General features: G+C 45.4%; 1 protein-coding gene across 4 annotated transcripts in view; it reads right to left on the reverse strand.

Annotated features, from left to right (window-relative positions):
• The window catches only part of CCDC146 (coiled-coil domain containing 146), a 180,058-nt gene that overhangs the window by 92,091 nt on the left and 72,536 nt on the right, over positions 1-15,431 (reverse strand). For all 4 annotated transcript variants that reach the window (XM_088468824.1, XM_088468826.1, XM_088468823.1 and 1 more), the window contains one exon: positions 8,952-9,161. In XM_088468824.1, the coding sequence (XP_088324950.1) occupies positions 8,952-9,161 (210 nt within the window). The remainder of the gene's footprint in view (positions 1-8,951; positions 9,162-15,431) is intronic.

Genomic DNA, 15,431 nt, shown 5'->3' on the forward strand with positions numbered 1-15,431 from the left:
ATCTCTGCAACACTCTCTGATCTGACGGTCACTGCGAGCCTCTCTGTATTATATGGCAGTTTCTGCGACGCTCTCTGACCTGACGGTCACTTCAAACATCTCTGCATTATCTGGTAGCCTCTCGTTTCTAATTTGGGATGGGGCTGGTCGTAGTACTTGTTTATAGCTCTTTGACATAACAATTTTTTATACATTTCATTGACTACTTAAAACACACCCACATGAAGCAAACCTTACCTACAGAGGCTATTATCATCATGTGTCTTTTCCCCATTGCAATGCACTGGTGGAGAAACCGGGCCACTTACTTGTGTTTGCCAGGCTAAAAGTTGCCAGCCAGCCCCCTGCTGCTTCTGCCTCTGCACAGACGAGGAGGCATGGCTTCTGCTGATCTTGGACAGAGGGAGGGGGGAGCAGGGAGATGGCGAGCAGGGAGATGGCTGGGGGGAAGGGGGAGCAGGGAGATGGCTGGGGGGAAGGGGGAGCAGGGAGATGGCTGGGGGGGAAGGGGGAGCAGGGAGATGGCTGGGGGGGAAGGGGGAGCAGGGAGATGGCTGGGGGGGAAGGGGGAGCAGGAAGATGGCTGGGGGGAAGGGGGAGCAGGAAGATGGCTGGGGGGAAAGGGGAGCAGGAAGATGGCTGGGAGGAAGGGGGAGCAGGAAGATGGCTGGGGGGAAGGGGGAGCAGGGAGATGGCTGGGGGGAAGGGGGAGCAGGGAGATGGCTGGGGGGAAGGGGGAGCAGGGAGATGGCTGGGGGGAAGGGGGAGCAGGGAGATGGCTGGGGGGAAGGGGGAGCAGGGAGATGGCTGGGGGGAAGGGGGAGCAGGGAGATGGCTGGGGGGAAGGGGGAGCAGGGAGATGGCTGGGGGGAAGGGGGAGCAGGGAGATGGCTGGGGGGAAGGGGGAGCAGGGAGATGGCTGGGGGAAGGGGGAGCAGGGAGATGGCTGGTGGTGCTAAAACTGTGAATTCACGCATAGTGAATACATATACATTGTAATAATCAATGTGGCCACAAAAAAAAAAAACTGTAAAGGGGAGGCGTTGGGACTAGAAAGGGGAGGTGCCAGTGCAGGAAAGAGGGAAAGCAATTAGGGGATACATTTGGCAGAGAAGTGTAAATACATAGTTCTGTTATAACCGGTTCTAAACTTATGACCTTCTGACTGCATGTGTGTTCCCTTGTTCTACTTAGGTTACCAGGTGGATACTGCGGAATTGGTATGGCATACCGCCGGACCGAAGGCCGGCAGATGAAATACCGACGCCAGAGGTCCGGCAGATGAAGATCCTGACAGCGCCTGGTAAGTATCCTAACCCTCCCCTCTCCCCCCCAACCCTAACCCTCCCTATGGGGTGCCTAACCCTAATTTCCCCTCCTAGTGCCTAACCCTAACCTCCCCCCAGGGGTGCCTAACCCTAACCTCCCCCCAGGGGTGCCTAACCCTAACCTCCCCCCCTAATCCCCCCTTCCCCTAGCCTAATCCTGATCCTCCCCGGGGGGTGCCTAACCTAAGTCCCCCCGTGAGACAATAATAAACCTAACCCCCTCCCCACGTGACTAACAGGTCCCGACGCCCGTTTTACCTACGTTCGGTATGCCGGGCATCAGGATTTCGGCGTGGGGCTGATGATAGGCGTCAGTATTCAGACGTCTATCATTAATCCCATGCCAGGATTTCTCAATTGGGAAGCCGGCGGTCGGCATTTTCGACCGCCGGCTTCCTGACTACATACCGAATACTGTATGCGTAGTGGTATATAACATATTGCATTGCCTAGCAATCTTGCTATGAAGTCATCAGCAAGCTATTTGTAGCAAACTCATCTCTAGATATAATCATCTGAGAGCTCGTACAGCTTGCCATTGTTGTAACTATTCTGTTTATTCTAACCCCGCCTAGCTTTCTGCCCTTACCAGTCTGATCTTATTTCAGCCTTTCCTGCCCATGAATGTGAATCTCCTGCTTAACATGATTGCCTGTCGTAGGGCTCTGCTCTCTGCACAGAAACACTGGACCCTGATTTGGGTAGTAAAAATATAGAGTTATTCAGGTTGTCTGTTGCCGCAGACCATACTGTTCTCTCAGTGAATAGACATGTTCACCTGTAGACAATTAGGGCCCTGTGGTAGCTAATAAAGTGAGGCCTCCTATGCAGTGAATAAAGGACCAGAAAGTGAATAGTGTTACATTATAGTAGCAATACAAATAAAATGTGTATATTATTTTGGATATATACTAAAATTTGTAATGATGATGTATGGGTTAGAAAGAATATAATACTTTCTGAAACGCATTTCCAAATACACTTTTGACGCAGAGCACTGTGCATGTTGATTTATAAAAAAAAAAAAAAAAACAACACAGCAAAGCCACCCTCAGCACTTAAATAACACTAGCAACAATCTGTAAACCAAGGTAGACAGTGCCCTTAGTGTAATTCACTGTATTAATGATGAGGAAGTTATCTCCCCAGGATCAGTATTCCACAGGAATTCCCCTCCAACCAATCAGCAGAACTTAGCTGGTGTTATTATCACCAACAAGCATGATTCTGTGGGATCTCTTTAATTCTGTAAACTAAATATCATCTCAGCTGTGTGCAGTCTCTGTATGTAGCACTTATGTAGCTGTGTGCCTAGCAACTGAATGTCGCTGGTCAGTGCTGTGACCGAATGGCCTCTTTACGCCAGGCAGTCACGATATTCGTAGAGGTTGTCAGTAAGTGCCTGTTGCCACAACCAGGCCCCTACGACGACACCTGGAACAATTTGTTCTACCCAGGGTTCTACACCGGCAGCTGGAACCACTTCTCCCATGCTCCTACTACCGGCACTTGGAACTGCTTATTACTTAATATTTGCGGTAACTCTGCTGCAACACCACCTGGTTGGGCAGACTAGATGGGCCAAGTGGTTCTTATCTGCCGTCAAATTCTAGGTTTCTATATTTAAGTATAGACCAGTTTGAAGTTATTCAACACTTTTGACAGCGAGCTGATTGGATGACATTAGAGGTTTGGAGGTCATGAACTTGAACTATTTGCAACTTCACTCAATGACATATAATTGAAAAGTAAGAAATGACAAAAAGCAGCAGCAGCATATATACCAAGCAAAACTACCTCAAGTAGCAGGGATCTTCCAACACAATACAGCATTGTATCACAGCGTGTTCTATTGCGAAAAAAACAACGGTGTGTGATTGTTTTACTTCTGATAAATTAGAATGATCATGACAGCTAATAACCAGTATGAGCAGGTAAGTCTTTTAAACAAATAACATCCAGTAAACTTAAGCTGGGAACACAGACAATATTTCGCCTATCCCTCAGATCGGTCAGATATATTGTCAAAATCGCCGAATGTGTACGCTCTGTCAGGCCATGCACGCTACCACGTCAGGTCGGCCCTACATGCAGCTCAATCAGATAATGCGACTGACGACCCCATACAGCTGGATGCGGCTGGTGCTGACATATTGAGCAGTCGGGGACCGGGTCATCTAATGTGTAACGATATGTCGCCCATGTGGCCGCCCATCGCATCGCTGGGTACACATCGTCTAATGTTTACCCACCTTTAGTCAATGCCTTAAAGTGTTGAACTGACATTGAATTGCTGGCAGAGAAATTTCCATGCTAATAAATTCATGCAGAGTTCGATATCCCAGGAATGGTGCACGCAGCAGTGTATTACACAAAAGTGACTAATAAATGCAACATGTAGCCAGTTAGACTAGTAGAGCAGTTCCCTTTATTTGGAAACAAGCTCACCTAAACAAGACATTGACGCTTCTTACACGGTCATAGTTCTAATGGTTTTTATTTTTTTGTACAATATTCTTGTATACCGATTGTAGAAAACTATTTAAACAATTATATTGTTTCAAAATCTGCTAATACCTGAGAGAAAGCTGTTGTGTACAAATGATAAGGAGTAGGCTGTAATACATATACAGTACATGTATAAAACGTATATTGTTTATATACAGTATAACCACACCGGAATGCGGCTGAATGTTTGACATCCTCTGTGGTTTTCCCCTTTTGACTGATGTACAAGACGAGTGGATGCAATTGAAATGCCGACCATCGGCATGCAGGGTGACGAAATCCCAGCGCTGGAATCCTGAACCGGGGACAAGACACCAGTGCCAGAACCCCGACAAGAGGGGAGATGCTGACGCCGGGATCCCGACAGCTAGCATGCCGATAATAAGTACAGTGGGAGCCCTTAGGGCTTAGCCGCAGGGAGGGGGGTGGGGGTTAGGTTTAGGAACCCCGGGGTGGTTTAGGGTTAGGCTACGGGAGGGGGGAGGATAGGGTTAGGCTACACCAGAGGGGAATTGTGTTTAGGCACTAAGGGGGGAGGTTTAGGTACTAATGGGGAAGATTAGGGTGCACAACAGGAGAGGTAGGGTTAGGGAGTTAAGGAGGGAAGGTTAGGGTACTTACCTCTCCCCTGTCGGGATTCTCAGCATCGGGATGCCACTGTCGGTCTTTTTACAGCAGGCATCCCAAGTGCTGGGATTTCATACCCAACCCGAACTGAGTGTGGGTAAGTGCTATGTGCTTTATCAGGGACGGCTATAGATAAAAAGCATGCCAGTCAGGCTGCTATACTTTACAAGTGTGTCAGACATAGATATGACAGTATTTAGAAATGGCTAAATTATTCAGGTTTACGTATATGGGTCAATCCAATTACAGTAGGTGCGAGTTTACAAAATTGAGTTGGTTTCATTAAATTCACATACTGTACATTACACTAATGCACGAACCCAAGATCTTATTAGAAATACCAATTAGCAGTAGTCCTGGCGAGGTTGCACAAAGTTTCTACAAAATCCGATCTGGGAGAAGTGCATGAAAAAGTGGGGAAACCACCCTGAACCCAAACAAGTGACAACAGGACAATATAAAAAAGCTATTAGTGACCAAAAGGTAAGTACTGGAGATTTTTAAAAGGTGTCAAATGTGTGAATTTTGCACTTTTTAGTCATGGTGGAAAATTGGAAGCAGGAAAGTGTTCATCAAATTAAAGTATTTCCAGTATTTTGGGGTACAGAAAAATGTCTGTATAGTAAGTTTCTAATAAGTTTAAATAAACACCTCTCATCTGCAAGTTCAAAAACCCCTCTCCCATCAATTAAAAACCTCCACCTACCTGTCACACATCCCTTACACCTCCACATACCTGTCCCACATCATTTACACCTCCACATACCTGTCCCACATCATTTACACCTCTACATACCTGTCCTGCATCAATTACACCTCCACATACCTGTCCCACATCATTTACACCTCCACATACCTGTTCCCACATCATTTACACCTCCACATACCTGTCCCACATCATTTACACCTCCACATACCCGTACACCTCCACATACCTGTCTCACATCATTTACACCTCCACATACCTGTCCAACATCATTTACACCTCCGCATACCCGTACACCTCTACATACCTGTCCCACATAATTTGCACCTCCACATACCTGTCTCACATCATTTACACCTCCACATACCTGTCCCACATCATTTACACCTCCACATACCTGTCCATCATCATTTACACCTCCACATACCTGTCACACATCCCTTACACCTCCGCATACTTGTCCCACATCATTTACACCTCCACATACCCGTACACCTCTACATACCTGTCCCCACATCATTTACACCTCCACATACCTGTCACATCATTTACACCTCCACATACCTGTCTCACATCATTTACACCTCCACATACCTGTCCCACATCATTTACACCTCTACATACCTGTCCTGCATCAATTACACCTCCACATACCTGTCCCACATCATTTACACCTCCACATACCCGTACACCTCTACATACCTGTTCCCACATCATTTACACCTCCACATACCTGTCCCACATCATTTACACCTCCACATACCCGTACACCTCCACATACCTGTCTCACATCATTTACACCTCCACATACCTGTCCAACATCATTTACACCTCCGCATACCCGTACACCTCTACATACCTGTCCCACATAATTTGCACCTCCACATACCTGTCTCACATCATTTACACCTCCACATACCTGTCCCACATCATTTACACCTCCACATACCTGTCCATCATCATTTACACCTCCACATACCTGTCACACATCCCTTACACCTCCGCATACTTGTCCCACATCATTTACACCTCCACATACCCGTACACCTCTACATACCTGTCCCCACATCATTTACACCTCCACATACCTGTCACATCATTTACACCTCCACATACCTGTCTCACATCATTTACACCTCCACATACTCACATCATTTACACCTCCACATACCTGTCCCACATCATTTACACCTCTACATACCTGTCCTGCATCAATTACACCTCCACATACCTGTCCCACATCATTTACACCTCCACATACCCGTACACCTCTACATACCTGTTCCCACATCATTTACACCTCCACATACCTGTCCCACATCATTTACACCTCCACATACCCGTACACCTCCACATACCTGTCTCACATCATTTACACCTCCACATACCTGTCCAACATCATTTACACCTCCGCATACCCGTACACCTCTACATACCTGTCCCACATAATTTGCACCTCCACATACCTGTCTCACATCATTTACACCTCCACATACCTGTCCCACATCATTTACACCTCCACATACCTGTCCCACATCATTTACACCTCCACATACCTGTCCATCATCATTTACACCTCCACATACCTGTCACACATCCCTTACACCTCCGCATACTTGTCCCACATCATTTACACCTCCACATACCCGTACACCTCTACATACCTGTCCCCACATCATTTACACCTCCACATACCTGTCACATCATTTACACCTCCACATACCTGTCTCACATCATTTACACCTCCACATACTCACATCATTTACACCTCCACATACCTGTCCCACATCATTTACACCTCCACATACCTGTCCCACATCATTTACACCACATACCTGTCCCACATCATTTACACCTCCACATAACTGTCCCACATCATTTACACCTCCACATAACTGTCCCACATAATTTGCACGTCCACATACCTGTCCCACATCATTTCCACATACCTGTTCCACATCATTTACACCTCCACATACCTGTCCCACATCATTTACACCTCCACATAATTTACATATCCACATACCCGTCCCATATCTTTTACACCTCCACATACCTGTCCCCACATCATTTACAACTCCACATACCTGTCCCATATCATTTACACCTCTACATACCTGTCCTGCAACATTTACACCTCCACGTGCCTATCCTACAGAATTTACACCTCCACATACCTGTCCCACATCATTTACACCTCCACATACCTGTCCCACATCATCTACACCTCCACATACCTGTCCCACATCATTTACACCACCACATAACTGTCCCACATCATTTGCACATCCACATACCTGTCCCACATCATTTACACACCCACATAATTTACATATCCACATACCCGTCCCATATCTTTTACACCTCCACATACCGGTACACCTCTACATACCTGTCCCCACATCATTTACATATCCACATACCCGTCCCATATCTTTTACACCTCCACATATCGGTACACCGCTACATACCTGTCCCCACATCATTTACAACTCCACATACCTGTCCCATATCATTTACACCTCTACATACCTGTCCTGCGGCATTTACACCTCCACGTACCTATCCTACAGAATTTACACCTCCACATACTTGTCCAACATAATTTACACCTCCATGTACTTGTCCTACAGCATTTACACCTCTACATACCTGTCCCACAATATTTACACCTCCACGTACCTGTCCCACATTATTTAACCCATTATTGAGCTTTTTAGAGAAATTCACCTGAAAACTGCCATGACTTTATTGCCCAAATTATGCTATTTAAACCCCTCCAAGTGCATGATTATTCATTGGTACTATATTCCCTACCTATTCAAATTTCTCTCAGAAAAATAAACATGCATTTGGAATTGGACAGCAAATGAAATTCACAGTGCGAGTTAGCTGTGAGAATGGTTCGCAGGACCCAGTTCGCACCTAATTGGATTGACCACTCAGAATGCACAGAACACAATATTTATTATTTAGCTAAATAGGAATAATAGTAACATTCATGCTTGGTTGAATGCTAAGCATTTAGACAACCAAATATAAATTCTGATTACCCTAACTATTTAGTAACACACCAGTCAAGATTAAAGATTGTTTATTATATAAAGCACAAGTGATGATAAAAAAATATATCTGACATCAAATAAAAAAACGCTTATTGCTGGTATTTATGAAAATACTCAGCTGCACCCACTATACTAGCCAGGAGCAGTAAGGGAGAACTTACTCTCTTGCAGTTCCTTTGTAGACGTTCGCATGTCCAGTGGAACTAAAAGTCCAGGTTTGGCCATCAGTTCCACCAAGAAAATTGAATAAAAAAAAAAAAAATGCTTTATTGTGAGAATAGAATTTTTTTTTTAGAATTATGATTTGTTACAGTTATCCTGAGACAGCAATAACAAAATATGTAACGTTGAGAAACTTTTATAACAGAGCTCCTTATGTACACAGCATTGATAAATATTCCCCACTGACTTACTGCCATAGAGGACTTTCTATCATTTTGCCCCTTCCTAGTTAGTTTAAATATTAATTTTAGGGTCAATTCCAGTTCAGTATCTATCAGCATCTTTGTAAATGGATTCAGCCTCTATCCTTGTTCTACACTGGATTTGGTAGGACGCATGGCATGTTAATTGGATAAAGTAATTAGGCGTTTGGGACATTTCTAATCCTCTAAGTATTCAGTGAAATAAATGACTTGAAATATATTAATACTACAAATCGTGCATGTTCCATCAGAGACATGTGACGGTTCATTTCATGAGATCATGGTCACTTACCAGTCAAGTTTGTACTGAAGACGGTATTCTCTTTCCTCAGCTGCATTAAGGTCATTGGTATATTTCAGTAATTGCTGCCTCATCCTGGAGACTTCTGTATTAGAGCCCTCAGGGAACTGATCTGCTTTTTCCAGCTCGTGCTGCTGTTGCTCAAGTTGATACGTGAAACGTTTAGCATCTTGCAGCAACTGTATCTCAGATTCCTGTATGCTGTAAATATGTTATAGCAAGGTCAGCAACTTAATGCAATCTAACTGTAATTACCACAATCACTGCAATCTGCATCGTATCAGTTATTGAGAGACATTCATGTTACAGCCTTTTCCTTTGCAATAGGTTTGATGTATGTCCTACAGGGATGTAGTCTGCATCCCGGTGTGCGGGATGCCGACGGTCTAAGTACCGGTGCCGAAATCCCAGCAGGTCGAGATCCAGGGACCAGTATCCCGACCATCGAGGTTAGGGTTAGGTAGCGGGGTTAGGCACTAGGGGGGTGGTTAGGTTTAGGCACCGGGGAGGGGGTGTTAGGTTTAGGGTATGGGGAGGTTAGGCTTAGGCACTAGGGAGGGGGAGGATAGGGTTAGGCACCGGGGAGTGAGGGTTAGGGTAGGGTAAATACTTACCATGCATTCCAATGGGTGTCAGGATTCTGGCTGTCGGGATGCCGATGTTGGTAGTCTGACCAGCGGCATCCCAACAGCAGGGATTTCATACCCAACCCGTCCTACAATGTACTGTTGATTTCCAGATGTAGGAAACAGGCCCATAAACTACCAAGTTCTCACATTTATTGCATGATTAGGTTTTCTTTTGAATGTAAATGAAATACTTGTTTGCTGTACAATTCTAGAATGTCTGCACCTTTTAACCCATTGACAGGTACAGAAGGTCGACAGGGTTATTAGGTCGACACACAAATGGTCGACATATATATATATATTTTTCTAGCCCTGATCTTCACCCTAACCCTCTCCTTGGTGCCTAACCATAACCCTTCGGTAAGTGCCTAACCCTAACAAAAAACACAAAACAAAACAAAACATGACCATTTGTGTGTCTAACGACCAGGTCGACCTTCTGTACCTGTAGACCTTCTTACTAGTTGACCTATAGATCTATTGCCTGTCTAACTTCCATTGTCTACCTTTTTACTGTAGACCTAATGATCGGATACCTATTAAAAGACTCTATGGGCTTAATCCAATTATCCAGGACTACCCTTACAACTCAAGGAAGTGTGACTGTATGCCTACGGTGCTGCCGGACTCAGATTTTTGTGTGCTAGTCTGGGGTGAGATTGGACCGCAAGGAGGGTGAATTGCGGTGCCATTGTCGGCGTTTCTATGCCATTGCAATGGACACTCGCCCACTTCGCGATGTTCTATTTATAAATCAGTGATTAACCCTTCTAGCATTTTAGCTAGAGAAAGGGATAATCTCCGCTTCTCCTACTTTACCAAGCATTAAACTGTGGATAATTCACAGATTTCTTAGCTGGTACGAATGTGTCCTCACTTACTGGATGGTCATACACCAAGATGCCTGGCGCAACTAAGACACTCCGAAAGGAGAAGGAAACTGTATTTTTATTTAGATTTTGCATCTTAGGCACATCACAGGCTCAGCGAAAAGCTGATCACAGAGTCCTAGAGATGCTGGGCAGTTACTTTAATTGCACACAAATTGGTTTTAAACATCTACAAAGCCGCAGATGATTGGGATGAGGAAAAGCCGGAGCTGCTCACATCTGAGCCCTTTTTACACAGACTCAGACACACACACAGGTGTACGAATGCTGCAATCCCCAGTGATCAGTGTACGCTAGCAATGCAATTTTGTCCCTTCAGTTTGTTTTAATTATGCAAAAAAGACGCACATTTTATACGAAAAAGATACCACATCACATGGGTCCTGGTGCGCCGAGACGGACTGTTTGGCGTAACTGAAGCAACAGTAATAAAGGACACATCTTTAATTCTCTTTCCACCATTTCAACCCATCCCCGGATGGGTTTAACTGGCAAAAAGCTATGATTAGAATGGTGTTAGCTGTTGTCGGCAATGGGGACCCAGCCAAGTAAAGGAAAAAAAAACTATGAACATGTGCATATATACCTTTACCCCTTCACCAGCAGCAATACATAATTGATATTGCACAGTCTTGTTAGTCCCCTATATAGCATTAACATAACAATGACACAAACAAACAGAGATCAGGACACTACAAAGCAAACAGTACAGAGACACATATAGATCATTGTCACAGAGACACGCTGATGAATACACCAATTTTATTTTCTCATTATTTTGTACAATTTGTAAGCATTTTTTTAATCTCCACACCATCCCATCACCACATACTCACCATCTAGCTGTGCTTTGGGTAAAGTGCTGACCCTTTGCTTTACTATTCCATTTCCTACTGATCCCGTGACCCACTGTAAGCAGTTATGCCAAGACTCAGCCATTTGTCCTGAGCTTCTCACCAATACAGACAGCATGCGAGCAGTCACAGAATCAATGGCAATGTGTACATATATTGTGATACTATAAGTAATAGCATTTCAATTGCTAAATGTTTTTTAAAATAGTGCAGCAATACTTTTTAAAGAAACAGCTAACATCAATTTTAATATTTTACACCCAGACTGCAATGATTTTGTCATCCATTTGTAATAATTCACCTTTTTCTTTATTGTATAGATGACAAATAAGTTACTGTGGGGGGAAATAAGGATGAAGCATGTTTGTAGAGTGATACGGATCAGAAAGGAAGGCGCGCCTTACAGTGTTTATGCCACAAGCATACAAAAAAAAACCACATCCGTAAAGAATGAAAATATTTTTAAATGTGTGGTCAAATACAATAGTCCCATTTCAAAATTAATGAAAATATGTAACACCCGAAAAATGCTACATACAAAAAAATAAAAAAATCAACTGTTTCCTTTGAGGTCAGAATATACTAAAAACAACAATATACAAGTGGAAAACAACTAATACTGTGTATAAAAATATCTGTAAATAAACTGAGGCATTATAATATTATTTCTGCTGTTGTTCTGTAAATTGTAGTTAGAGTAGGGATCCATGAACTTGTTTTTGCCCTAGAACCAAGATAAAATGTATGACAGCTTCAAGACGGGTAGTAGTAATAATGCAGACGTGCCGCATCCCGGCTGAAGATATCCCGGCGCAGGAATGCAACTACCCAGCTAGAAGATGCAGGGGGTTAGGTTTAGGCGTCATGGGGGGGTTAGGGTTAGATACCCCCGGGGGTGGGTTAGGGATAGACACCAGTGGGGGGGGGGGTTAGGTTTAGGCACCAAGGGGGGAGGGTTAGGTTTAGGCACTAACGGGGAGCGTTAGCATTAGGATAGGATGAGGGGAGGGTTAGTGTTAGGATGTACAGAGGCTTAGGGGGAGTAGGGGGGAGGGTAGTTATACTTACCCGACCCTTGTCGGGATCCTGAGCATCATGTAGTTATATTGACAGTTGGCATCCTGGCTTCCGGGATTACATACCCATTCCCTTCAGGACACAGTTTTAAATAATCTTTGTAATGTGTTTATATTATTATTATTATGTAATTTCAGTTGGCTATGTGTTATATATTATTAAAATGTAACCGTTACAAAAATAAGAGATATGGTAAGTACTTACCCTTGTTATCTCTATTTCAACAAAGTCCATAGGGTTCCACAGGATATCTTGGGGTATAGGTGATGACGTCAGGCATCGAGCACCACAGAGTTAAGTTTTTCATCCTCCCAGGATGCACTGGGGTCCCTCTCCTATATCCCGCCCCCGAGCCTCAGGCACTCAGTTACGTTACAAGCCATAGGAGGAGAAAAGAGATAGAAGAAAGTCTGGAACACATTAGAAATCACATTCTCACCAGAAGGAGATGGAAAAACCGGTGACCAGAACAAAGCCCATCTGCAGCACAGGTGCAACAGGGCGGGAGTCCTGTGGAACCCTATGGACTTCGTAGAACTAGAGATAACAAGGGTAAGTTCTTACCATATCTCTTATTTTCTACTGCAGGGTCCATAGGGTATCCACAGCTCCTGTGCTGAAAGGAAATCAGCCGCCTGAAGGAAGCATCCTGAGAGACGTAGGTATCAAATGCATAATACCTTACGAAAGTATGGACAGATGACCACGTGGCTGCTTTGCAAAGCAGAACCGCTGAGGTGCTACGTCGAGCTGCCCACGAAGGACCCACAGACCTAGTGGAATGAGCCCTAACAGAAGATGGAACAGGAAGGCCTTCATGAATATAAGTTTCAGAAATAGCCAGATGAATCCATCCTGCCAACGTTTGCTTAGTGGCAGGCCAACCCTTCTTCCGAAAGCCATAAAGGACAAACACAAAGAGTCCTACTTCCTAAAAGAAGAAGTGCGGTCAACAAAGTTTTAAAGCCCGCACCACATCTAAGGTGGCCTCACCAACCAAAAGGTATTTAAAGGCCGGCACAATAATTTCCTCGTTGATATGGAAACTAGATACCACATTCGGGAGAAAACCAGGATGAGTGTGAAGCACAGCCCTGCTTCTATGAAAAATGAGAAATGGAGGTCGACATGAGAGCCCCCAATTCAGAGACCCTTCTGGCCGAGGCAATGGCCAGAAGGAATACAGTCTTAATGGTAAGCCATTCCAAATCCACTGAGTCACAGGTGGAACCAAAGGGAGGCTGAATGCCTAGCACACCTTGCATAAAAGGTGCGGACATCAGAAAGCATTGCAATCCTACGATGAAACCATACTGACAGGGCAGCTACCTGCACCTTCAGAGAAGCAAGGTGAAGACCGTGATCTAAGCCTGCCTGTAGGAAAGCCAATACTCTGGATAGCCGGAACACCCGAGGAGCATAGCCTCTAGGGCGACACCACTGAAAGAAAGTATGCCATACACGATGGTAAATTCTTGCAGATGAGGGTTTCTGAGCTCTTAGCATGGTGTTAACTACAGAAATGGAAAAACCCCTGAACCTCAAGAGGGCAGTCTCAATAACTACTCCATCAAAGACAGCCGACCCAGGTCCGAATGATGTCAAAGACCCTGAGATAACAGGTCCGGACGTTGAGGCAGCAGCATTGAAGTGTCTACTGAGAGACTCTGAAGGTCCGAGTACCAGTGCCATCTGGGCCACGCTGGAGCTATCAGCAGGAGCGTGCTGCCTTCTTGCTTGAATTTGCGTATCACTCGACGAAGGTGGGAGAACGGAGGAAAGAGGGTCGCATGCTGGAAGGTCCACCTGACCGACAGGGCATCCACTAGACAAGCCCTTGTGTCTCTTGTTCTTGACCCGAACACTGACAGGTTGTTGTTGTGTCGGGAGGCCATGAGATTTATTTCTAGAAGGCCCCACCTGTTCACCAGTACCTGAAACAGCTCCTGGTGAAGAGACCGCTCTCCTGGATGCACGTCTTGACGGCTGAGAAAGTCTGCTTCCCAGTTGAGGACTCCTGGTATGAACACTTCTGATATTGTAGAGAGATTGCCTTCCGCCCAAGCTAGAATGCGGGACACCTCTATCAGAGCCGCCTGACTGCGGGTCCCTCCCTGGCAGTTTATGTAAGCCACCGTGGTGCAGTTGTCTGACTGTACCTGCAGAAGTCTTCCGTGCAGGACCTGTCTTGCTTGCTGGAGAGCCTTGAACACTGCCCAAAGTTCCAATATGTTTATTGGAAAAGCAGCGTCTGTTGACGTCCACCTTCCCTGGAAGAAGTGAGGAACCGTCACTGCTCCCCAGCCTCGGAGACTGGCGTCCGTCATCAGAAGGACCCAGTCCGCAATCCAAAAGGGGCACCCCCTGTTCAGGTGAGCCGTCTCGAGCCACCAGGCCAGAGACAGACGTACCTCCGGGGAAAGCACCAGTGTCTGTCTTTATCCGCTGGGGCAACCCATTCCATCTGGAGAGGATCAACCTCTGCAGAGATCTGGAGTGGAACTGGGCGAACTCCACCATGTCGAACATCGACACCATGGAACCCAGTAACCTCATCGCCAAGTGAATAGACACCCGGTGACTCCGCAGGCAAATGCGAACCTTTGCCTGTAATGCAGAGATCTATTCCTCCACCACAAAGATCCTCTGATGTTGGGAGTCCAACAGAGCTCCTAAATGGAGCATCCTCTTTGATGGCACCAGGGAGGAATTCTTCCAATTTATCAACCAGCCGTGATTCTGTAACACAGAGACTGTCAATTGCAGATGGCACTGAAGTTTCTCTGGAGACTCCGCCAACAACAGGTGGTTGTCCAGATAGGGTAACAAGCGAACCCCCTGCATCCGCAGGTGAGCTGCCATAACTGCCATCATTTTGGTAAACACACAAGGCGCTGTGGCCAGACCAAAAGGCAGAGCCTGAAACTGGAAATGGTCATTGACCACTGCAAACCTGAGGAAACGCTGGTGCGCTGAGACAATAGGGATATGCAGGTAAGCATCCTGAATATCCAGCGACAC

The sequence above is a fragment of the Taudactylus pleione genome, unplaced genomic scaffold (genome assembly GCF_031769625.1).
Source record: "Taudactylus pleione unplaced genomic scaffold, aTauple2 ptg000086l, whole genome shotgun sequence".
Lineage (NCBI taxonomy): Eukaryota > Metazoa > Chordata > Amphibia > Anura > Myobatrachidae > Taudactylus > Taudactylus pleione.